The sequence below is a fragment of the Colius striatus genome, chromosome 9, assembly GCF_028858725.1.
Source record: "Colius striatus isolate bColStr4 chromosome 9, bColStr4.1.hap1, whole genome shotgun sequence".
Classification (NCBI taxonomy): domain Eukaryota; kingdom Metazoa; phylum Chordata; class Aves; order Coliiformes; family Coliidae; genus Colius; species Colius striatus.
The window spans coordinates 16,885,619-16,903,907 of record NC_084767.1 but is presented as its reverse complement, the minus strand read 5'-3'; the positions used below and the strand labels follow the sequence as shown (position 1 = coordinate 16,903,907).

The following is an 18,289-nucleotide window of genomic DNA, read 5'->3' as shown; positions in this document are numbered from 1 at the left end:
GATCCTATTCACTTGGCTGTGGTTCCCCCTCCCTTTCCTTTATCTCTCAGGAGGGCACTGGCTTTTTTAATTAAAAGGAAACAGGTTGCCCTAATAAAGGGGAAGAGCGAAAGGAGAAAAAAAAAGAGTTGCTTGAAAACTTTGCCATTTAGAGTTAAGGGAAGTTAGAGATCTTTTGATGAACTGTCCCAAAGTGGAAAGGTCCAAGTATTTTGGCCCAAGAGCTGTCTTCAGGACAGCTTTCTGTTCTGAGCAGTCTGAAAGATGGGAGCAGAGTTATCATGATCTTGTTGAAATGAACAGCTTAGAGACTTGGACCTCTGCGAATCCAGTCATTGTGAAGAAATACTGTCCTCGGGGCTGGATGATAATATACTGCCCTTTGTTTCTGAAACAAAGCCATTTAGAATGACAAGTACTTCAGGAATGCTGTCCTTGAATAAATGCAATGTGGCAGCGATATGTAGTTCTCACCATCCCCTAGAAGATAATTCTGCTAAATTAGGACAGTTGGTTGATTAAAATTAGGCCTAATTAACAAGGCACTGAGTGAGGTAATAAAGTTACACTCTAAGGCATTTCAAATTTTCATTTTATGCAGCTCTATGTTCAAACTCATAACACATGGGCAAACACTGTGTTTGCTGCCTAGACCTCTTGTGCTGTCACACAGCTTATTTTGAATATGACATTTTTCAGATTGTTGTCAAACTGCCCATCATAGCTCAAACTCCATCAGATCTTCCAAAGCACATCAGGAGTTAGTGTAACAGTAGGAGCACTTAAACACTTTGCTTAAGTATGGCTTGTTATTCCGTATTCATTCACTCAAACACCTTGATGTCCTGTTATTCTTGGCATCCTTTTGGAATTAGAAGCTAATTAACCTGCTGTTGGGAAGGGTCTACACATCCTGTAGAGGCAGAAGATTCCAAAACTTTTTTTGGGGAGGGTGGTGGCAGGAATTAAAAAGACAATAATCCCCAGTTACATAAGAATCTTGCAATTATTTCAAGACGCTCTTAATCCCTGGGTGATGAGGCCAATTCAGCACTATATGGATACATAAATCAAGATTTCCCTGCAGGACTTTGGCTTGGTATATGCTTGGAGAACATGTTCCACATACCAATGCTCTCAAGCCCCTTTGGTATCTGACAGCTGATTTCAATATGTTTGAAAATGATATAGTAGGCCCCGGGAGTCTGTGCCACTGTTGCTCTCACAATGTCTGCCATTGGGTTTCTCATCCTGGGTACCCTCAGCCTCTGATCTTCCACAGAAAATTTGCTCATGACAGGAGATCTTGTGTCTGTTGGTTGGCATAGCTCAGCAGTGGGTTTGGTGGTTCCCAGGTCTTCCCTCCAGGCAGAGGGGAATAAGTAAAGCCTTGGGTTTTTTCTCTGAGGCAAGAGTTGCATTTATATCGCTGTTCTACAAAATGGAAATGTTGCCATCAAGAAGTTAGGTCCAAGTTTATCAAACTATATAAGTGCCTAATTTTCTGTGCTATTTTAATCAGCAATTGTGCTCTTAATATAGTTATGGATATGATAATAAGTTCCTTACATAAAACCTGTGGAACAGGGCAACTCAATTGAATTTCCTCAAGTTGTAGCCTTAACAAGGAACACTTTTTCTCTTGCTGTGTACCTGTCTATCTTGATCCAGCAGCTGCAGGTCTGTATGCCTTGATACACCTCCTCTCATTTCATGGAGCTAAACCAGAAGTCTCTAGGGTATTTCTCACTGAAGTGTCACAAAGGAGAGGACAGCATCAATTTCGACCCTTATTTCCAGGAAGGTCATCATGGCTGATGTGTTTTGCACCCTTATTTTGAAAGCAAAGCCTTTCAAATAAGCCCATGGGGACAGACCCCTTCAAGCAGTCAATGGGTAAGCAAAAACTATTGCCTGGGGAGTAAAATCCATGGCTTCTTGTAATAAGCTTCCTTCTTTTCTTATGGATGGAATGTGGCAGTTCTTACTGTCTTCTGATGTGAGCAAGGTGTAGGGGGATCCAAAGAAAGTGTATGATATGCTGTTAGAGCCTGAGAAGAAGATCAGAACATGTCCCCTATGGAAACATTGCCTTTGTCCAGGGTGTTCTGTTTTAAAGATATTTTGTATATATCTCTAAAAACACAGTATCAAACTATAAATATCATTTGAGGCTGGTTTTAATAAGTATTTTCTCTAGCTTGTGGTTCCCTCTGGTTTAAATGTTCTCAACTTCTTGGTCAAATAAATAATAGGCTAGAACAGTATTTTTAGGAAAAAATTATGCTTGTCAGTGGCTGGGGGTTCTGTGGCTTTTCCTGCCCCTCTGATGGCTTGGGCACGTAGTTAGACTTTTCAAGAAAACAGAAAAATGAACACTTGAAGGTTTTAGCTGAAACACCATCCAAGACAACTCATAACTTTTCTTTGTGTACACTGAAGTGAGGTCTTTTCTTTCTTTTTTTTCCCTGAAAATAACTTCCTGAATTTCAGCACACCTCCCCCTAGATTTTCTCTCATTCTTTATTTCCTGCTGTTTTCCTGATTTTTTTTTTCATCCTTGTTTGTTCTTTCACTTCTCTGAGTATTCCTCCTGCTGTTTCCTGTGTGACCTACTCTAGGTGGACCTGCTCAGGCAGGGGGGTTGGACTAGATGATCTTTCGAGGTCCCTTCCAACCCTTAAAATTCTGTGATTCTGTGATTTCACTGTCTCCCTTCCTAGTTCTTCTGCAGTTAAAAATGACCTTATTTTGGACTGTTCCAACCAGTCCTGGAAAAAGTCCTCTTCTTGTCAAGGCCAAATTTATGCTCTTAATCTAATGTGAGGATCATGTCTGATCCCAAATGTGACCTGATGAAAAGAGACAACATTATACGAAGGCTGGAGAAGAGAAGGTGGCAGGAAAACTTGGAGCATGCCATGGGAAGTCCCAGGAGTCCTGCTTTAGTCTGGGCTCGTTTCCACAGGGCTGTCAACAGCCAAGGGAGGATGAGGAGGTGAGAATAAGAGCTGGAAGAAACCACGCAGAAAACACAGCACAATGTCTCAAATCGTCTAGAAAAAGAAGATGAATCTGTATGTTTAACCTTGTAGGATATACCAACTCAAGGCCTGGGGTTTATCATTTGAATTTGCTTAAAATACAGCTGGGAGTGGGGAAGTGACTGGGCCTATGAAGACAGTGCCAGTGAGGTTCTTACCAAGGAGTGTGTGAAGGTCTTTGGCTGATTCCCACTGTCTTGTGGATGAGGTCACCGTCTTGCCAAGGAAGCTGGAGATGGAGGAGGCTTCTTCCTCCTGCAAGATGCACTTTGATCCCTTCTCTCCTGCCTCCTGGACACATCTGTGGATGACAAGAACCCCCATAGCAATGTGGCATTAACTGTTGTAAAGGATGACTAAAATCCTGAGATTTTATCTTTGCCTTTTCTGTCCAAAACACACTTATTGAGAAATCCACCAGTTGACTGCGCTGTCATCTCCCCTCAGTCCCCACTTCCTGGCTGCAGAGCTGAGCTCTGGGTTTTTAGGAAGGCAAACGTTGTTCAGACCTAAAGACAGTGAAGAACTGCATTGGTTTATGTGGCCTGAGATAATGGCCTCAGACTGTCCTTAGAGTTTTTCCATATTTCTTTCATTACTTCCCAAATGCCACTCAGGTTCCTGCAAACTGAGTTTTCAATGGTACTATACCAAACTCATTAACCTTGGATTAGAACTTTTTTTCTTGAACTTAGTCAGTGATGTGGACATTTTGGAAGTTATAGACTATGAAGGAGGTAATTGTCTGTGGAAAAGGCTGACTGATGTTCTTTCATTAACCATCTGGCTGGGAGATCCTGGCTGTATTACTTCAGGCAGTTTTTGAAAGACTGTTGAAGATGTAGATATTTAAATGATAATTAATAACAGTGCTCATCTTGGTGATTCTCCTAGAGAACCTCTTGCTTCAACATTAGCTTTCAATAAAGCTCTGCATTTTAAACTTTAATTTTAAGCAGAGAAATTCTTTTAAATTTTTGGATTTAGAAGCTTTTACAGAGCTTAAATTCACTTTCTGGGCAAAGCACAGTTGACAGTTGTGTGGGTACTGATGGTTTCTATTTAAAAACACGTTTCTTTTGTTTGCTGCATCTTGCAGCTGCTGAGATTTTTGTCTTGCCCCTTCTCAGTTTCTTTTACCATTTCACAGGCATCACAGAGGTGCCTCCACCAACACCAATGGAGACAACTTGGTTTTATTCTCTCACGTGACTCAGCATTTTGTGCTGAGGTGGGAAGAATCTGGACAAGTACCAGAGGTGCTGGTGAGGAGAAGCAGCTCCCTAATGCACATAGTAAATGGGATGGTCAAAGACTCCACTCTGCTTCTCAGACTGTCAGTAGATATGCAGGTGGCAGCACAGCCAAGTGCTCCAGGCCTTTGTGGAGAAGAAATACTTATAATCCTTACCTGTGTTCAGTGACCCGCCTACCAGGTGACTGGGCACTTGCTCCAACGTAAAGCTGTTGAGGCAGAGGCTTCTATTGCTGTTTCTAAGCTGCATATAAGGGCCTACAGAGACAATACTGACTCTGCTCATGGGACTCCGGCTGAATGCTGTTGAGTTTGGAGTGGCAAGCAAAGGACAGATAAGCAAAAGCAGAAGCGGAGCACTATGGGCTATGCCAAGAGAATCATTTAGGGTAAAAAAAGGCACATATGAACTTACTGGGTAAAGCTTCTATCTGGTGAGTCTGGGATCCAGCTCATCCCACTGTCACACTCCTGGATGCCTCCTGCTTCTCTAGGAAGAAGTTAGCAAAGTGAAGAAAAGGAAATCAAAAAGTTAATCTGTTGCCTAACTAGTAGCTGTATCCCTTTACCAGCACTTCTGGGCCATATATCCATGTAGGAACCCCAGTTGTACTTCTTTTTATGTGTATTTACTTAGTGGAGTGCAAACATGTTAAAAAGTTCACTTTCTCCTTTATATGAGTCTATAAAAAAGCTCTTAAAATGGAGTCATAGGGTTTCAATGAGACAAATGAATGATCAGCCGAGACCCAACAGCCCTTTCTGATGGATTAGGTGCTTTACTGGGAGAAATTTTAGGGTGCTAATCAGCCTGGAGAGTTTTCATGCCTCCAGCACTACATAATGACACAAAATATTGTGATGCCTCCAAGTGATAATGGAACAGCCAAGTAGGATGCAGCAAGAGGTATCACTCATAATATTTGATTCTAGTTAAAACTATGTTTTCAAAACTCTGTAGGCAGCAGAGATTTCTTCTGCATTTATGGGAAATTGAGTGAAACTAAACACATACACACTAGCATGGAAATTTCCCTAACAGCTATTTGGACACAGTAATGTACAGAAATAATTGTAAACACATGCCCAAGCAGATCAGTGCATGTTTTCAGTGCCTGCTTTCAGGAGAAATAACACATTAACATATTTTCTGATTTTTGCAAATGTGCTGCGAAATTGCAGCTCAATAAACTTCACTTTATATGTTCTTCTAAACTGATGACACCAGTATAATACCAAGATGTTTTCCAGTTGGGATTTAGGAAGCTGTGAGATATGACAGAAGTGTTCATAATAGGAGATTTCAGCACAAATTTTAACTTGCACAGAGCTGATCCAGCATCGGCTCCCCAGCGAGGGATGTATCTGTTTACAACACTTACTGTGGAAGGGATCGAGCCCACTGCCAGAGTAGTAAAACACATTTGCTGCAATAGCCCAGAAGCAGGTCACAGTTTACCAGAAGGAATCATTTACTGCACAGAGCTGTTACAGTTTGTTTGTTTCTGTACATTTGGAAACTCTGAGTTGTGTCCTGTCACTTACATTTGCAGCTCTGGAAGTGCTGTGTTTGTATTCCATGTTGGTCACTGGGATCACAAACAGGATCAGTCACTGAGAAAAGCAGAAAGAAAGAAAGAAGACAGGGTATTTCATCAGCATGTTTTTCCAGGAGCAGTATTGCTGTTTTGGGAGAGACAGCAAAACTGAGGTGTTTGAAAACAGTCCCCAGGTGAGCTCTCTTGCTACGGGCTTCACTGGGCATCAAGAAGACACACCTGAGCTGGTGCTGAAATGGGGAACTAATAGCATGGGGCTGGGAAATCAGCATTCATCCCTGGCACTACTGCTTCAGGAATCCTGTCAGGAGCTGAAAACCTCACTAAAAACACAAGACAACACTGTTATTTGCCTGGAGTCTGACATGGTTAGCGGTTTGTGAAGGTGACACGCTTGTGGCCTTTACTGAAGCCCAAGTTGAGAGACATCTCTGTTATTTATAGAAGTGGGTAACCAATGCAGATTGTGAACATTTCTGTTGTCGTTACAAGAACAAAATGTTATCTGCATAATTAAAGTTATGTTCTGATAGGGATTCTTATTTAAGCCTATTACATGCTCCAGCAAAGCAGAAAATCCCTTTCTGAGCACCGTTAATAATGGAGCATTAAGAATACACTGTTTTCTTTTCTTGCTCTATATACATCTGTTTATTTTTAAAACAACTGTGTTTTGGTGCTCTCTAGGATTTCTCTCCCAGGTGCTGGAGAAATCTTTTCCCTGGACCTGACTACAGGAAGGAACATCTCTACAACCATTTCTGGTGATGTTCGCCTTGCCTTGCTGGGACCACCCCTCTCCCTCCCCATGACATGCAGCTGGGCCTGGGATAGAGATTTTGGGTGGGTGAGGGTCTAAGGAAAGTTTCTTGCCTCTGGGGAAAGTGCGTGACCTGAGAGAGGCTGCCCTCTCCAGACCCGGGGAGCAGCAGAGCAGTGTCCCCATGCACAGACCTGTCAAGGGCTTGGGAAACAGTAATGCTTTGAAATGAAAAGGGAAGGACAAGTGTGTGAACCCCACACAAGGAAGTAGGTGAGAAGGAAGCGTAAATGGGGTAAATCCTGACAACAAAGCCTTCCTGGAGGCAACCCCACTCCTTGGGCAGGACCTGCCTGGCCGTTCCTTCCACTGCTGCTGCTTGTGCACAACAGATGCGTTGGCAGAGCAACCAACCAACCATAATAAAAAAGATGTCTGCTATTGGTCAGGCTTTGCTTGTTGAGCCACTGGGAATTTGCCTGTGGAGAGTGTCCTCCATGCAGTCCTCTATCTGGCTGAGACCACAATGAGGCAGCTGAGGGAAGCAGCCAGAGGATCCTCCATTCCTGCTGAGATTCCCCCGCAGAGCTCTGTAGCCAGAGGATGCTTTTGAGGGCAAAACCATCATTTGGTGCTAGGATCCATGGGTGCATCTCCCCGTGCTGTGGGACATGAAGTTGCCTTCAAGGCACAATAGTAATCAGTGAGAAAAGGACCCAGAATTGAACCCTACCCTGTGCTGGGCACTTGCAGAACTGGCACACGTAACCTCAGCATCCCATGGCTTTACGATGGACACCTGCACACTTGGATTTAAAAGCCAGTGTCTAGACTGAGCAATCATTTAGTGTGATGGGAAGGAGGAAAACATCTATTTCTTTGTGCTAGGACAAAGAATGACTAATTACACCAGAAACAGCTGCAGTGCAGACCAGCTGATTTCTATGGTGCTTGCCCAGCCAACTGGCAACACCTGAGTCCTGCCAGGTACACACCAGGCTCTGTGCTTTGTCCAAGTCATTAGAACTCCACTTGAAGAGAAGTGAGCAAGGAACAGGCTTTGCTTCACTGCTTAAGGTTACTCCAAAAGAAAAAAATACCTGGAAGAAATCTTTCAGCCCAAAGTAATATTTGCTTGGGTGCTTGAAACTTTGTAAAATGCCCTGAAGGTCACAACCCATTCATCTCACTGTGTATTCCTCTTTAAGAAGGTGCTTGTAAGTACTACTGGAACACATGTGTGATGAGGAGTTGCCATGGCAAACAGGTTTTGGCACTATTTAAGACAGAGTTTTATTGCCAGCAGAATAAATAAGCATGTTAAAGCCACATACAGTAACTTGTTGGCACATACATTAATGCTCCCAAGGGCTGCAATAACTTAAGCACCCTCCCTTTAAACATTTTTCAGCGTTTTTTCTTTTTTTATGGACTACATGCATTTAGTATTAGGGCTAGGAATGTCCCATTTCCACCCCCTTTTGAAGTGAGTAATTGAGGCAAAAAAGGAGAACTGTCTAATAAATCATAAAGGGGCATTGTGCATGGACAGGAAGGCGACTTCCCCTTTCCTGACATGCAGGAGGACAAGCCAGCAGGAGACCTGGCTGGCTACTAAACCCTGACTCGCTGCTTGTAGACCCAGGAGGAGATTGTTGTGTTTATACTTCTGATGGAGCCCGAATAATCAGTTTTGCACTGTTTTCTGCAGTTTCTGCCTTGCTCTTTAGTGCTGAGCTGGTTTTCCACCACATGACAGCAGCGAGATGGTTATTTCAGCTTTATTCATTTTATGAACCACCTGTTCTGTTCCCAGTTCTGCTTCCAGTTCACACCAGTGAGTCCCGTCAGGTCTGGAAACACTCCTGGCTTTGAAGAAGTGCTGCAGGGAGGCAAGAGGCAAATTCGTGCCTGTAAGAGGGCTCAGGTTTGTGGTGCTCTTAAAAGTGAACATAAATTACACTTTATAATGAAAGCTCTGGTTTAAGAAGAGTTATTAGTGTATTAGGCTGGGCTTTATTTGCCCAAAGGTTTGGGAGCCGTGTGGGAGGTGTGACACTGGCTCCCTCTTCTGTGTGAAGCACTTACTTTCCTCGTTTGAGAACTCGGAAGCTGCCCAAACCAGGCAAAGCCCACAGAACCTCCCCATTCCCTCCCACTCTCATACATCAGAGCTCGATGAGCGCAGAGGTGATAAGGCACAGCTGAAGGCAAGTGGCCCAGGTACCTCCTCCCCTGGGGAGATGGGAATGGCCGAGCTGCTTGGCTGGAGCTGGCAGCAATTGTTTCATCTTAAAAACTAGAGTATTGGTGAGTGTGCTGGACCTAATCTTTCCTTTATCAATGAGTAAGGAAATTACTGGGGAAGAGGGACAGAAAGCACATCTCACCCTAAAGAGGATTGCAGGCAGTGCTGGCTCCTGTTACACTCAGAGGAAAATCAGTCTTGCATATTCCCTATGGTTTTAGGTTGAAAGCTGTGACATGTTTTAAGGACCTTTTTGCCTCCTGCCCCAGTGCCTAGATGACTCCACAGCCTTCAGAAGGCTCGGGCTGATCCTCAGAGCTACTTGTCTCTCCTAAACTTTCCTGGCATAAGCCTCCTGAAATGGTGGATGACAAGAAGAGTTGATTGTTTTATGAAACGTAGATGTTTGTATTAATGTATGCTGATGGGTTCATTATAATTACAATTTGCTGAACAAGAGAGTTCACAAGGGAGGATAATGAAGGGATGGACAAGAAAGAAAAAAAGGAGGGATGACTTCTGCCAGTAAAGGTGTCTCCTGGGCATGAAAGGAGCTGAAGGCCTCCATTTTCTTCCAGCTCTTTGGGTTTGTGATTAAAGCTTAGTGGGGCTGTTGACAAATATACTACAACCATCTCTGGTTAAACAAAAGTTACTTAAAATTACTTAGAAATTGCTCTAAGAATGGCATTGTCCCTGCACAATACTCCAGTTTCACCTCAGAGGAACGTGCCAGGAGGAGTAAGTACAACCCTGGCCATGTTTGGAGAACCTCCTCAAGGTGGAAATTTGCAAATCGGGCTACCGTAGGATGTAATGAGAAGCTGCAGGGCTTTCAATTATCCCACATAGTCTGTCTCTTTGCAACTTGACTGACAGCTAATTATGCTGGTGCCATTTTTTTTTTTGGCAGTGGAATTTAATCTCCCAGATGGAAAGCAAATCAATCTGCCCATCGCTGCAGCTGAGGCATACTTTGGCTCAACTTTAATTTATTCTCCTAAGCCTAAGAAGGCTAGTCATTTCAAGGTACAGAAATATCAAATTTCTTCCATTAACCAGGCTGGTGAAAAAGTGTGGAAGAGTTGGGATTTCACAGGCTGCACTGTGAAACGCCATCGCTCCTTCCTTTGCATTAGGAAACAGCAGCATCACCTCCCCCGGATTCCTGCTCGTGGAGTCTGACAAGGAAGAAGCATTTATGAGCGTGTTGCCAGTGATAATGGTTAAACATGAGTTGGGGAGGCATTAAATAGGATTCTACGGAGGAATGAACTAAATCTCTGAAGAACTCGACACAAAAAGGAATCGGTGGCAATTTTCAAGCACTTTAGCCAGTGTGTAGCTGCCTGGTTCCCGTTGGGTTTCATACCAGGGATATAAATGCAATCCTTCTACTTACCTGCACTCTTCAGGCCTATCAATTATGCTGCTCCCTCTGAGTTGCTGCTGCAACTTTAGGTATTACTGTCCTCTCTAAAACCATCGCAGAGCAGCTCACTAGTTACCATAGGCTACAGACCTGACCTTCATGTACCAGGGCAGCTGCAGCTCCTGTCAAGGCTGTTTTTTCGGGCTAGAAACCCCAATTTTAGCTTGGATCAAGGGGAAGGGAGCTCACAAAAACTTGGTGTTAATGAATGCTGGACAATCAGAGCCTTATTTTTCTGCAAACTTTTGCCTGTTTGGCTACTGCTCCCTCAGCCTGCATATACACCTGCTTTGTCTGAGCACTGTTATTTTACCCTTCTAGGGCACTTGCTCTGAATTCTTAATATCTCAGGTTAGTGGATCTATGCACTCTGGTTGTCAGAGAGTTTACAAATAGAAAGGTTGCTAATTCTCCCTTTTATTGGAAAAAAAGAGCATTTCTGAAAGTGCTTTGCTCACATCTAATGGGTCTGACTCCAGTCTTTCCCCACTCACACGAAGCCACAGTCACTTTACTGCCTCTCCCTTAAGTGCGTTTGGAGGCTGAGGGCTTACGACTTGTCCTACCTCACCATTAATATCTACCTTTTAGATTTTCATATTCTGCTTAGAACTGTGTTGATGCTGCTCCTAGTGAGCCCTTGAGTGATGTAACTACGCTGTACATGGAAGCGTTTGTTCACGACCAGTCTGTGGAGGACAGCTGCCCCAGACTGTCCTGTCAGGGCATTGTCACCGTGTTGCATGCTGCCTTCCTGCAGTGGGATGGTTCACAGGGAGCCTATGAAACGGCCTCTCAGTTTGTAGCAGAGGTGGGAGGTCACTACATAGATGATTGAGTGCTGAGTAGCCTGTGGGAAGAATGATCAATACCTGGGGAAGGAGAGCACAGGAGCAATTGAATGTGGGCTTGGAAAGGAACGTGTGTGTCTCATCGCTGATGTTTAGGGCTGTAATGCCACCTGAAGATGCCAGGTGCAGGCGTTGCTTTGAAAACATACATGTGGCAAACGGAAATCCAACAGGATCTGGAAATGACCGGCTAAGTGACCAGCATTACGAGGAAACCCACTGCTCTGCCCAGGTGCCAAACCTCTTTCTAAAATGCTGGCCTGTCGTGGTGGCCAGAGCATGAGAGCTCTTCCAGCACAGCCTCCCTGCAGGGCTTTCCTTACCCAGGGGAGTGGTTTTGGAGCTCAGCTGTAAGGGCGAGGTGTACAGGTGGCCATTACCTTCCGGGCAGGGGCTTGGAGGCAGCAGTGAGGCTCTTGGGCTCTCTAGGCAGGAGCAGTGGTTTCAACTCATTGGCCATCAAGACGGAATGTCTATTTTAACCATCGTTTTCTGAGATCCATAATGGACTTACCAATAAGAGACCACACTGTAAAGGCACTTTCACTGAGACTTTTTCCAACGTGGCCTTCCCAAAGTGTGATTACTTTGTTGGTGAATGGAGCTTGCACAGTTAGTGACAACAAGCACAACGCTGGGCAGATTCCCAGAGTAACAGTGTCCTGGCCACAGTGCACGAGTTAGCAGGGATTTCTTCTCCTGGTTTTCTTGTTATGCGTGTCACTTGGTGTGGTACTTTTTAGGGTCTTGCATACAGGCTGTGATCCACTCGGGCTGCCCCACAGGGCTGAGTTCCAGCTTGTTGTGGGATGTCCCAGAGTCGTGGGACATTGGGACCTCGGAGCAGTGTCTGTGCAGGCTGTGGGGAGGGTGGGCAAGTGTTGGCAGAGGCTGGGCCAAAGCATGTAGCACAGTGTTATCCCAAGGAGCTGTTTATGCAGCCAGTGCCTAAACAAGCAGACAAGAGGAGGCCAGAGGCAGCAGGTCTGTGTGATTTCAATCGCAGTACAGTTTGTTTGGGGATTTTCTTATTTGAAAGACAGAACGTGACCTTCCCAGCAAGGTGGACAGTATAAAAGATATATTTATTAAATGCCATTGGAGGCTGCACTTGTACCTGCTTTGAAAACACTTGTGGACAAACACACTTTTTCTGTTACTAAATTTTTTTTTACACTTAAAAATAGGAGATTTCATATATGACAAAATATTCTACAGGGCAAAGAGAACAGGAAGGAAGCTGCAATCTGTACGCTCAGTTTGTGCTCATTCCTTCCTTGTTTAAAATCCCCTTCTCTGAAAAAAATAGGGCCCTTCTTGCACCAAGTGTTTCCTCAGGTGCCTGCTCCTTCACGGTTTTTTCCCCTACTTTTCAATCCTTCTAGTGACACCTAGTGACATTTGTGGAAAGTGCAGTTTCCCTTCTAAGGATCAACGCAACTGCAGTAACACACATTTCACAATAAAATGTTGAAGTCCTGCACCTTACTTACATTTTTTGCCCTTTGAACTGCTCTCTTTGAAGAACGCTACTATCAGACGCATCTTGGCCATTTGAAACATTTCCATTGGAGCACAAAGTATGGTCAAACACTTCACCTCTTAAGAGGTACAGAATTCACTTTTTCTCCTTTTAACAATGGGCTATGTGTTTAGAATAACACTATTCTTTGAAATGTTTGTCTTCTGTTGCTGCTGCTGCTGTTCCTTTACAGCAGTTCAGGTGAAAGCTGCAAGTAAAACCCCAAAACTGTGCAGGAACTTAAGGTACACATTTTTAATTCCTGGTATTCAGGACACGTGCACTGAGTCCTGAGCTTAACCAAGAAGCCAGCCAGATTTGGTCTGCTTCCTGCTCGGCATCACCCCAGCGTGGAGGTGAAGCCCTTGCTCATCAGCAGATGAAGTTTTCAACAGGGATGGAAAGCGTGTGCTGTCTGAACTAAGGACTTCAAAGGAGGAGCTTCCTCTGCAGAGTGAGCATCCGTATGCAACAGCCTTTGAAACCTTAACCTCTTCCTTCTCAAAGTACAAACCCAAGCAGCTTCCGTAAAGGTTTATGTCGGTATGGGCTTCAGCTGTGCAAACGATACACAACCAGCACTAACTGGGCTCATAAAGACTCGGAAAAAAACACAGCACGGCTTCAAACGGGCCAATATGAAGTGACTGGAACTAGTTCAAACACCCCTAGGCCTTGCTTGATCTCAGCAGCTTCAGCCTCCCAAACTGCATGGCCCATTAAGTCCGATGTGGAAGAGGAGGAGCCAAAGCACCAAGTGGAAAGGCTGAATGCTCCTCGGAAGGAAAGCCGACGGCATGTGTCCCCAGGCAGGCACACGACCAGGGCAGGGCCCCAGCCTCCAAACGCCTCGCCATGGCCCTGCTTCATCAGCCTTCTCTCAGCTGACTTCTCAGGGTTTAGAAAAACAGAAATTAATCAGAGTACAACAGCAACAGTTCAAACATTTTACTAAATCAATTCACACGATTTCAAAATTGTAAATATAATTAAGGACGACAGGATTTCTGTGGGGTTTTCTTTTTGTCTTCCAGATTTATCATTAGGACAATAAACAAACACAAATTAGGTTTTATAGCATCTGTTCTTTTAAAAAATGAAAGGAACGCCACTCGATGTATCGATAAAGCACCACAACACAGTTACAAAATAGGGTTGGCCTGTTTCTTTCACAAGTAAAAGACTACGTACTCCTAACAGCTGTCTGCTTCGATCCATACTTCATTAAAATAAAACTATAAAATCTCCTAGATTACACTAAGTTCAGACGATGCCTGGGATACAGTGCATTAACAGCAGTAATGCCAACTATCAGTGCCAACAGAAAACAGTTTGGAAAGTAAAAACAAAACAAACAAACAAAACCTCTTGAAACAAAGTAAAACCAACAAAAAAACCCCACGCCTTTATTCCCCTAGATGAGCAAAACTGAAAATAAGGGATGCTCTGCTTCACAATGTGTTAAGGGTTTAGGGAGGATGATGGGTAGAAGAGGGGGCTGGTACTGTAGCTTTCCAGGCTTAGTTGGCATCTAGTTTGGCCATTTCCTGCACGTATATCCCTATACTCTCGCTGTCAAAGAGCACGAAGTACACCGTCTTGATTGAAGAGGACATTGTTGACACGAAATAGCTGGAGATGGCTTTCAGGATCAGCTGAGCAGCCGTTTGCTTCGGGAAGCCATTTCTGGAAGGAGGGACAAAAAAAAAAGAGAAAGAAAATGGAGAGAGACTGACTGAAGCAACTTTTGAAGGTGTAGCCTTGCAGGGATGCACCGACTTTTCGTCTGCCACAGCAGAGTAAATAAAGGTACAAAGCCAGTGTTTACAGTCTGAATTAGAAGCTACAAACTTGTTTGTTTAAGGCAAGACTTAAAATGTTCAAACAGAAGAAAAGCCTTCCCAAAAGCTGAATGCAGAGCCCACACACGTTAAGGGATTGAACCTTACGTCAATGATTCTCATTTATCAGACAAGCACCCCACCAGCCAGAGTGCTCAGGAAAGTAGCGTGTACATTAGAGCTGCGGAGTCAATCCCCTACCAAAAGCAAACCAGCCACTAAAGAAAAATAAACAGGGGCTGAAAACTTGGTACAGAAAATGAAGCATGAAAAGACACAAGCTAAAACATGGTTTTACCACTATTAATCACAGAATCCCAGAATGGTGGGGGTTGGAAGGGACCTCTAGACATCATCCAGTCCAGCCCCCTGCTAAAACAGGGTCCCCTTGATCAGGGTGCTCATAAACGCATCCAGGTGGGTTTGGAAACCTCCAGAGAAGGAGGCTTCACACCCTTCCTGGGCAGCCTGTGCCTGAGCTCCCTCACCCTCACAGCAAAGAAGTTTTCCCTCATGTTCCAGTGGAACTTCTTGTGTTCCAGTGTGTGCCCGTTACCCCTTGTCCCATCACTGGACACCACAGGACAAAAACTGGCCCCATCCTCCTGACACCTGCCCTTTAGATATCGCTAAGGGTTGTACAGCTTTGCTGCAGACTGAAAAGAATGACAGAGTGATTTCTAGCAGTTTGGTAGTGAGAACCAATGCTGGCAACACCCTTATCCTTCCTAATGCGGCAGAAAAGTGAGGGTGAGGGAAGGTGACTCACCCTTCTGCCCTCCTGGACCACCACCAGCTTCCTCCTGATGGGCTCAGTCGCACCTGACAGGGCTGGGGAAGCCAGAGCAGCTGGGTCAGGGCTGGGGACAGACTTCAGGGATTGGATGGCTTTCACAAGCCAACCTCAGCAGCACTTCCCACATTCTCTACATCCTTTCTCATTGCAGGCTGATTCAGTGTAAGTACAGGCCGAAGAAAAATATCTTGAAAGACATCTGCTTGGTATCAACCAGAGAGATTTAAAAACCAGAGGCCCTTCTACTCCTCTAGCAAAGCCTAAAGAAGAGGCTCCTGCTCCCTTCTTCAGAAGCCACAAACAGGACAAACCTTGCTGCTTTCTCAGGTGACCACACAGCATGGCCACATTTCAAAGCTCAAAGTCTAGCCTGAAAAACCTTCTTAAAATTTTTTTCCACATTTTCATCCAGCAGCCCTTGTCAGAGAGTTTCTTCTCATCTTCAAACAGGTCAAGCACAAGTAGAATGGTCTGAACAAAGGTATGACCTGAACTGTGAGTGTTACGGGTCACAGCAGACTCCCCTTGGCAGCTGCTCTGAGTGTGGCCTGAGCTCTGCTGCCACGCTGCTGCTGAGGCCCTGCAAGGTGCTCAACATGAGCACTGCTACCAGCAAGAACCAAACACAACTGTAAAGAGCCCCTTGAACATCCCCTGGTCCCTGACACGCACTTGCAGGTGTGTGAGGGTCAACAGTGTTCTGAAGTGTGTGCGGTTCACACCACTAACAATTCACAGGTGACACAGATGGCTGAGTTTCTGTTTCTTCGGCCATTCCAAGCCTCTGGGCTAAACTCACCTCTGGCACTAACGGGTGTAACGTCCCTTAGGATCTGCTCACTGAAGCACCAAACTCTGACAATAAGTGCTGTTGCACTCTCCTTCTCATTACATGCTGCAAGACACGGAATGAGAAAGGCAACTGCCTGTGTCTCTGCACATTACCTGACCATAAAATATGCCCCAAGAGCAATTCTGTGGTAGTGCTGCCTGCAATGTGGTATTGTGCACGCTGCCTCAAGATAATGCTTGTGATATTTCAAAAATGACATGAAATAGCTCATGCTGTTTCTTTCTCTTCTGAAAATGCCCAATTTTTTCTTTTACTGAAGAAAGGAACAAAAACAAGGAAAAAGCATTGTGAGAAAAACTTTGTCCTCTTTGAAAGCCAAATGAGCTGGTCGGGGAGAATCAGCTGTGTGACAAAATAATCACCCGAGGGCACAGTTTTGAATTAGGAGCTACTTCCTACTTTCAGCTTACATAGAGAAAAAGAGACAAGACCCAGCATGCCTCCATATCTGGTCACTTGCTAAGTACTTGTGAATGCTGCATCCTGGCACAGACTGAGCAGACCTTTTGCTCCTGAGCAGGAATTGTCACTCAGGCCAGCATCAAAATCACAGTACAGGCCTTCTGAACTCCTCTTGAGGGACTCTTCAGGTTTCACTTCAGCGGTGTGGTGACAACAGGGCAAACAGAGGAGGAGCAGCCTGCTCAGAGGCGTGCACACAGGGAAGCTGATTAAAGTGAAGTGTTTAGGACTGCTCTCCAAAAACAAAGAGACAGCAGAAAAATCAGAAGGTGCTCAACCAACGGCCACGTGTGCTCTGCAAGAAACAGAAGCCTCTTGCATTGATCTACTCCTCGGAGTTCAGCTCTTGTGAAAAGGCCGTTTGAGACTTAAGGCAGGGCAGTGTCAATTCAGATCAAAGCCAGAGCCTCAGCACAGAATTCCTACCCCCAGGAGGATTTTATGCTCAACCCCATGCTCTCCTTCCCTTGTTCTCCTGCTGGTCCTACCCAACTGAACTCCAGGCCACCTTTGCACAGCGCCCAGCCTGCGCTTGCCACAAGCTGGCTGTGGCTGAGCATCTGGCCCACTGAACGCCACAAGTCTGCTATTTTATTTCCCCCCGTGATTTATTTGAACTGCCCTCATGTAATCCCATTCCTCAACTATAAAAGAGAATGAAACTGTTTATGTGGGTTTATTGGGTGATGTCTGCTTGACAGATGTCTGTACTAGCACAGCTGCATACATGTGGTGCCTTTGGCATTATTCACTGTCTTTAAAAGCTTTACTTTTATTTTTTTTAACGCTTCTGACTTCATAAAAACAAGAAAAAAGTATTGTCAGAACATATTCTGTTCTCTCCAAAATTAATTTACACTTGACTATCCCTAATTAAGAGGAAAAAAAAGGGGAAATACACAACCTCATCTGTTTCTCAAGGCCTGCTGATTCCTCTCCATCTTTTAAAAGTGCCACTTAACTGCTTTGAGCAAGAATGACGTGTGCATGTGCCAGGCTCAGAACTTAGACACAGAACTTGCCTGTCAGTAACCAGCTTTCGTAACAGCATGTGAATCTCACGATTATTCAGGGTTTCATCATCTCCCAACACCAATCAACTACTTCACAATAAGGGCTGGGAATGGTTCTTTGCTGGGAGCTATCCAGAGACAAAAGGGCTCTGTGGAAGACCCTTTACGTAGCTTCGCTTTAAGCATCCACACAACCAACTCCAAGGGCACTCTACAGTCTGTGGAGTAACAGAGTTTCTCCTGTTTCATAAAGTTTGCCCACGTTACCTCCTTAAAATGACACCCAGGCATATTAACCTTATTTGGAGTTCTGTCTGATGCAAGTTGCTTAAATTTATTATCCCAGTGAAACTTCTATTTATTGTCCTTCACCCAAGAGCTCCAACAGCACTTTCTGCCCTAACCCACAGAATATGCAGGAATTAATCTGGTGTTGCAACACAGCACAATGGGAAGAATATTCTTGCTGTCCATCAGCCAACTTCTTTCATGGCAAATTCAGAAGGGGCAGTTGTTCAGGATGAAGCACACAACTGTGTGATTCAGCCTAGATCTGGCCCTTGGTCTTCATGCTGAGCCAAGTGTTCCACACCTCCTCCCTACCCCAAGCCCATGAGCCCTAGGTTGGCAGTGTAGACAGTATTCAGACCCAT

At 44.7% G+C, this 18,289-nt stretch overlaps 1 protein-coding gene across 5 annotated transcripts in view; it reads right to left on the bottom strand.

The window, feature by feature from the left end:
• Positions 1 to 13,604: 13,604 nt before the first annotated feature.
• The window catches only part of LOC104562262 (core histone macro-H2A.1), a 46,866-nt gene continuing 42,181 nt past the window's right edge, over positions 13,605 to 18,289 (bottom strand). For 4 of the 5 annotated variants that reach the window (XM_062002963.1, XM_062002965.1, XM_062002964.1 and 1 more), the window contains exon 9: positions 13,605 to 14,357. In XM_062002963.1, coding sequence (XP_061858947.1) covers positions 14,192 to 14,357 — 166 coding nt within the window. In that variant the 3' untranslated portion in view covers positions 13,605 to 14,191. Of the gene's footprint in view, positions 14,358 to 15,281; positions 15,508 to 18,289 lie in introns of all 5 variants that reach the window. The other variant, XR_009819313.1, reaches the window with a different exon arrangement.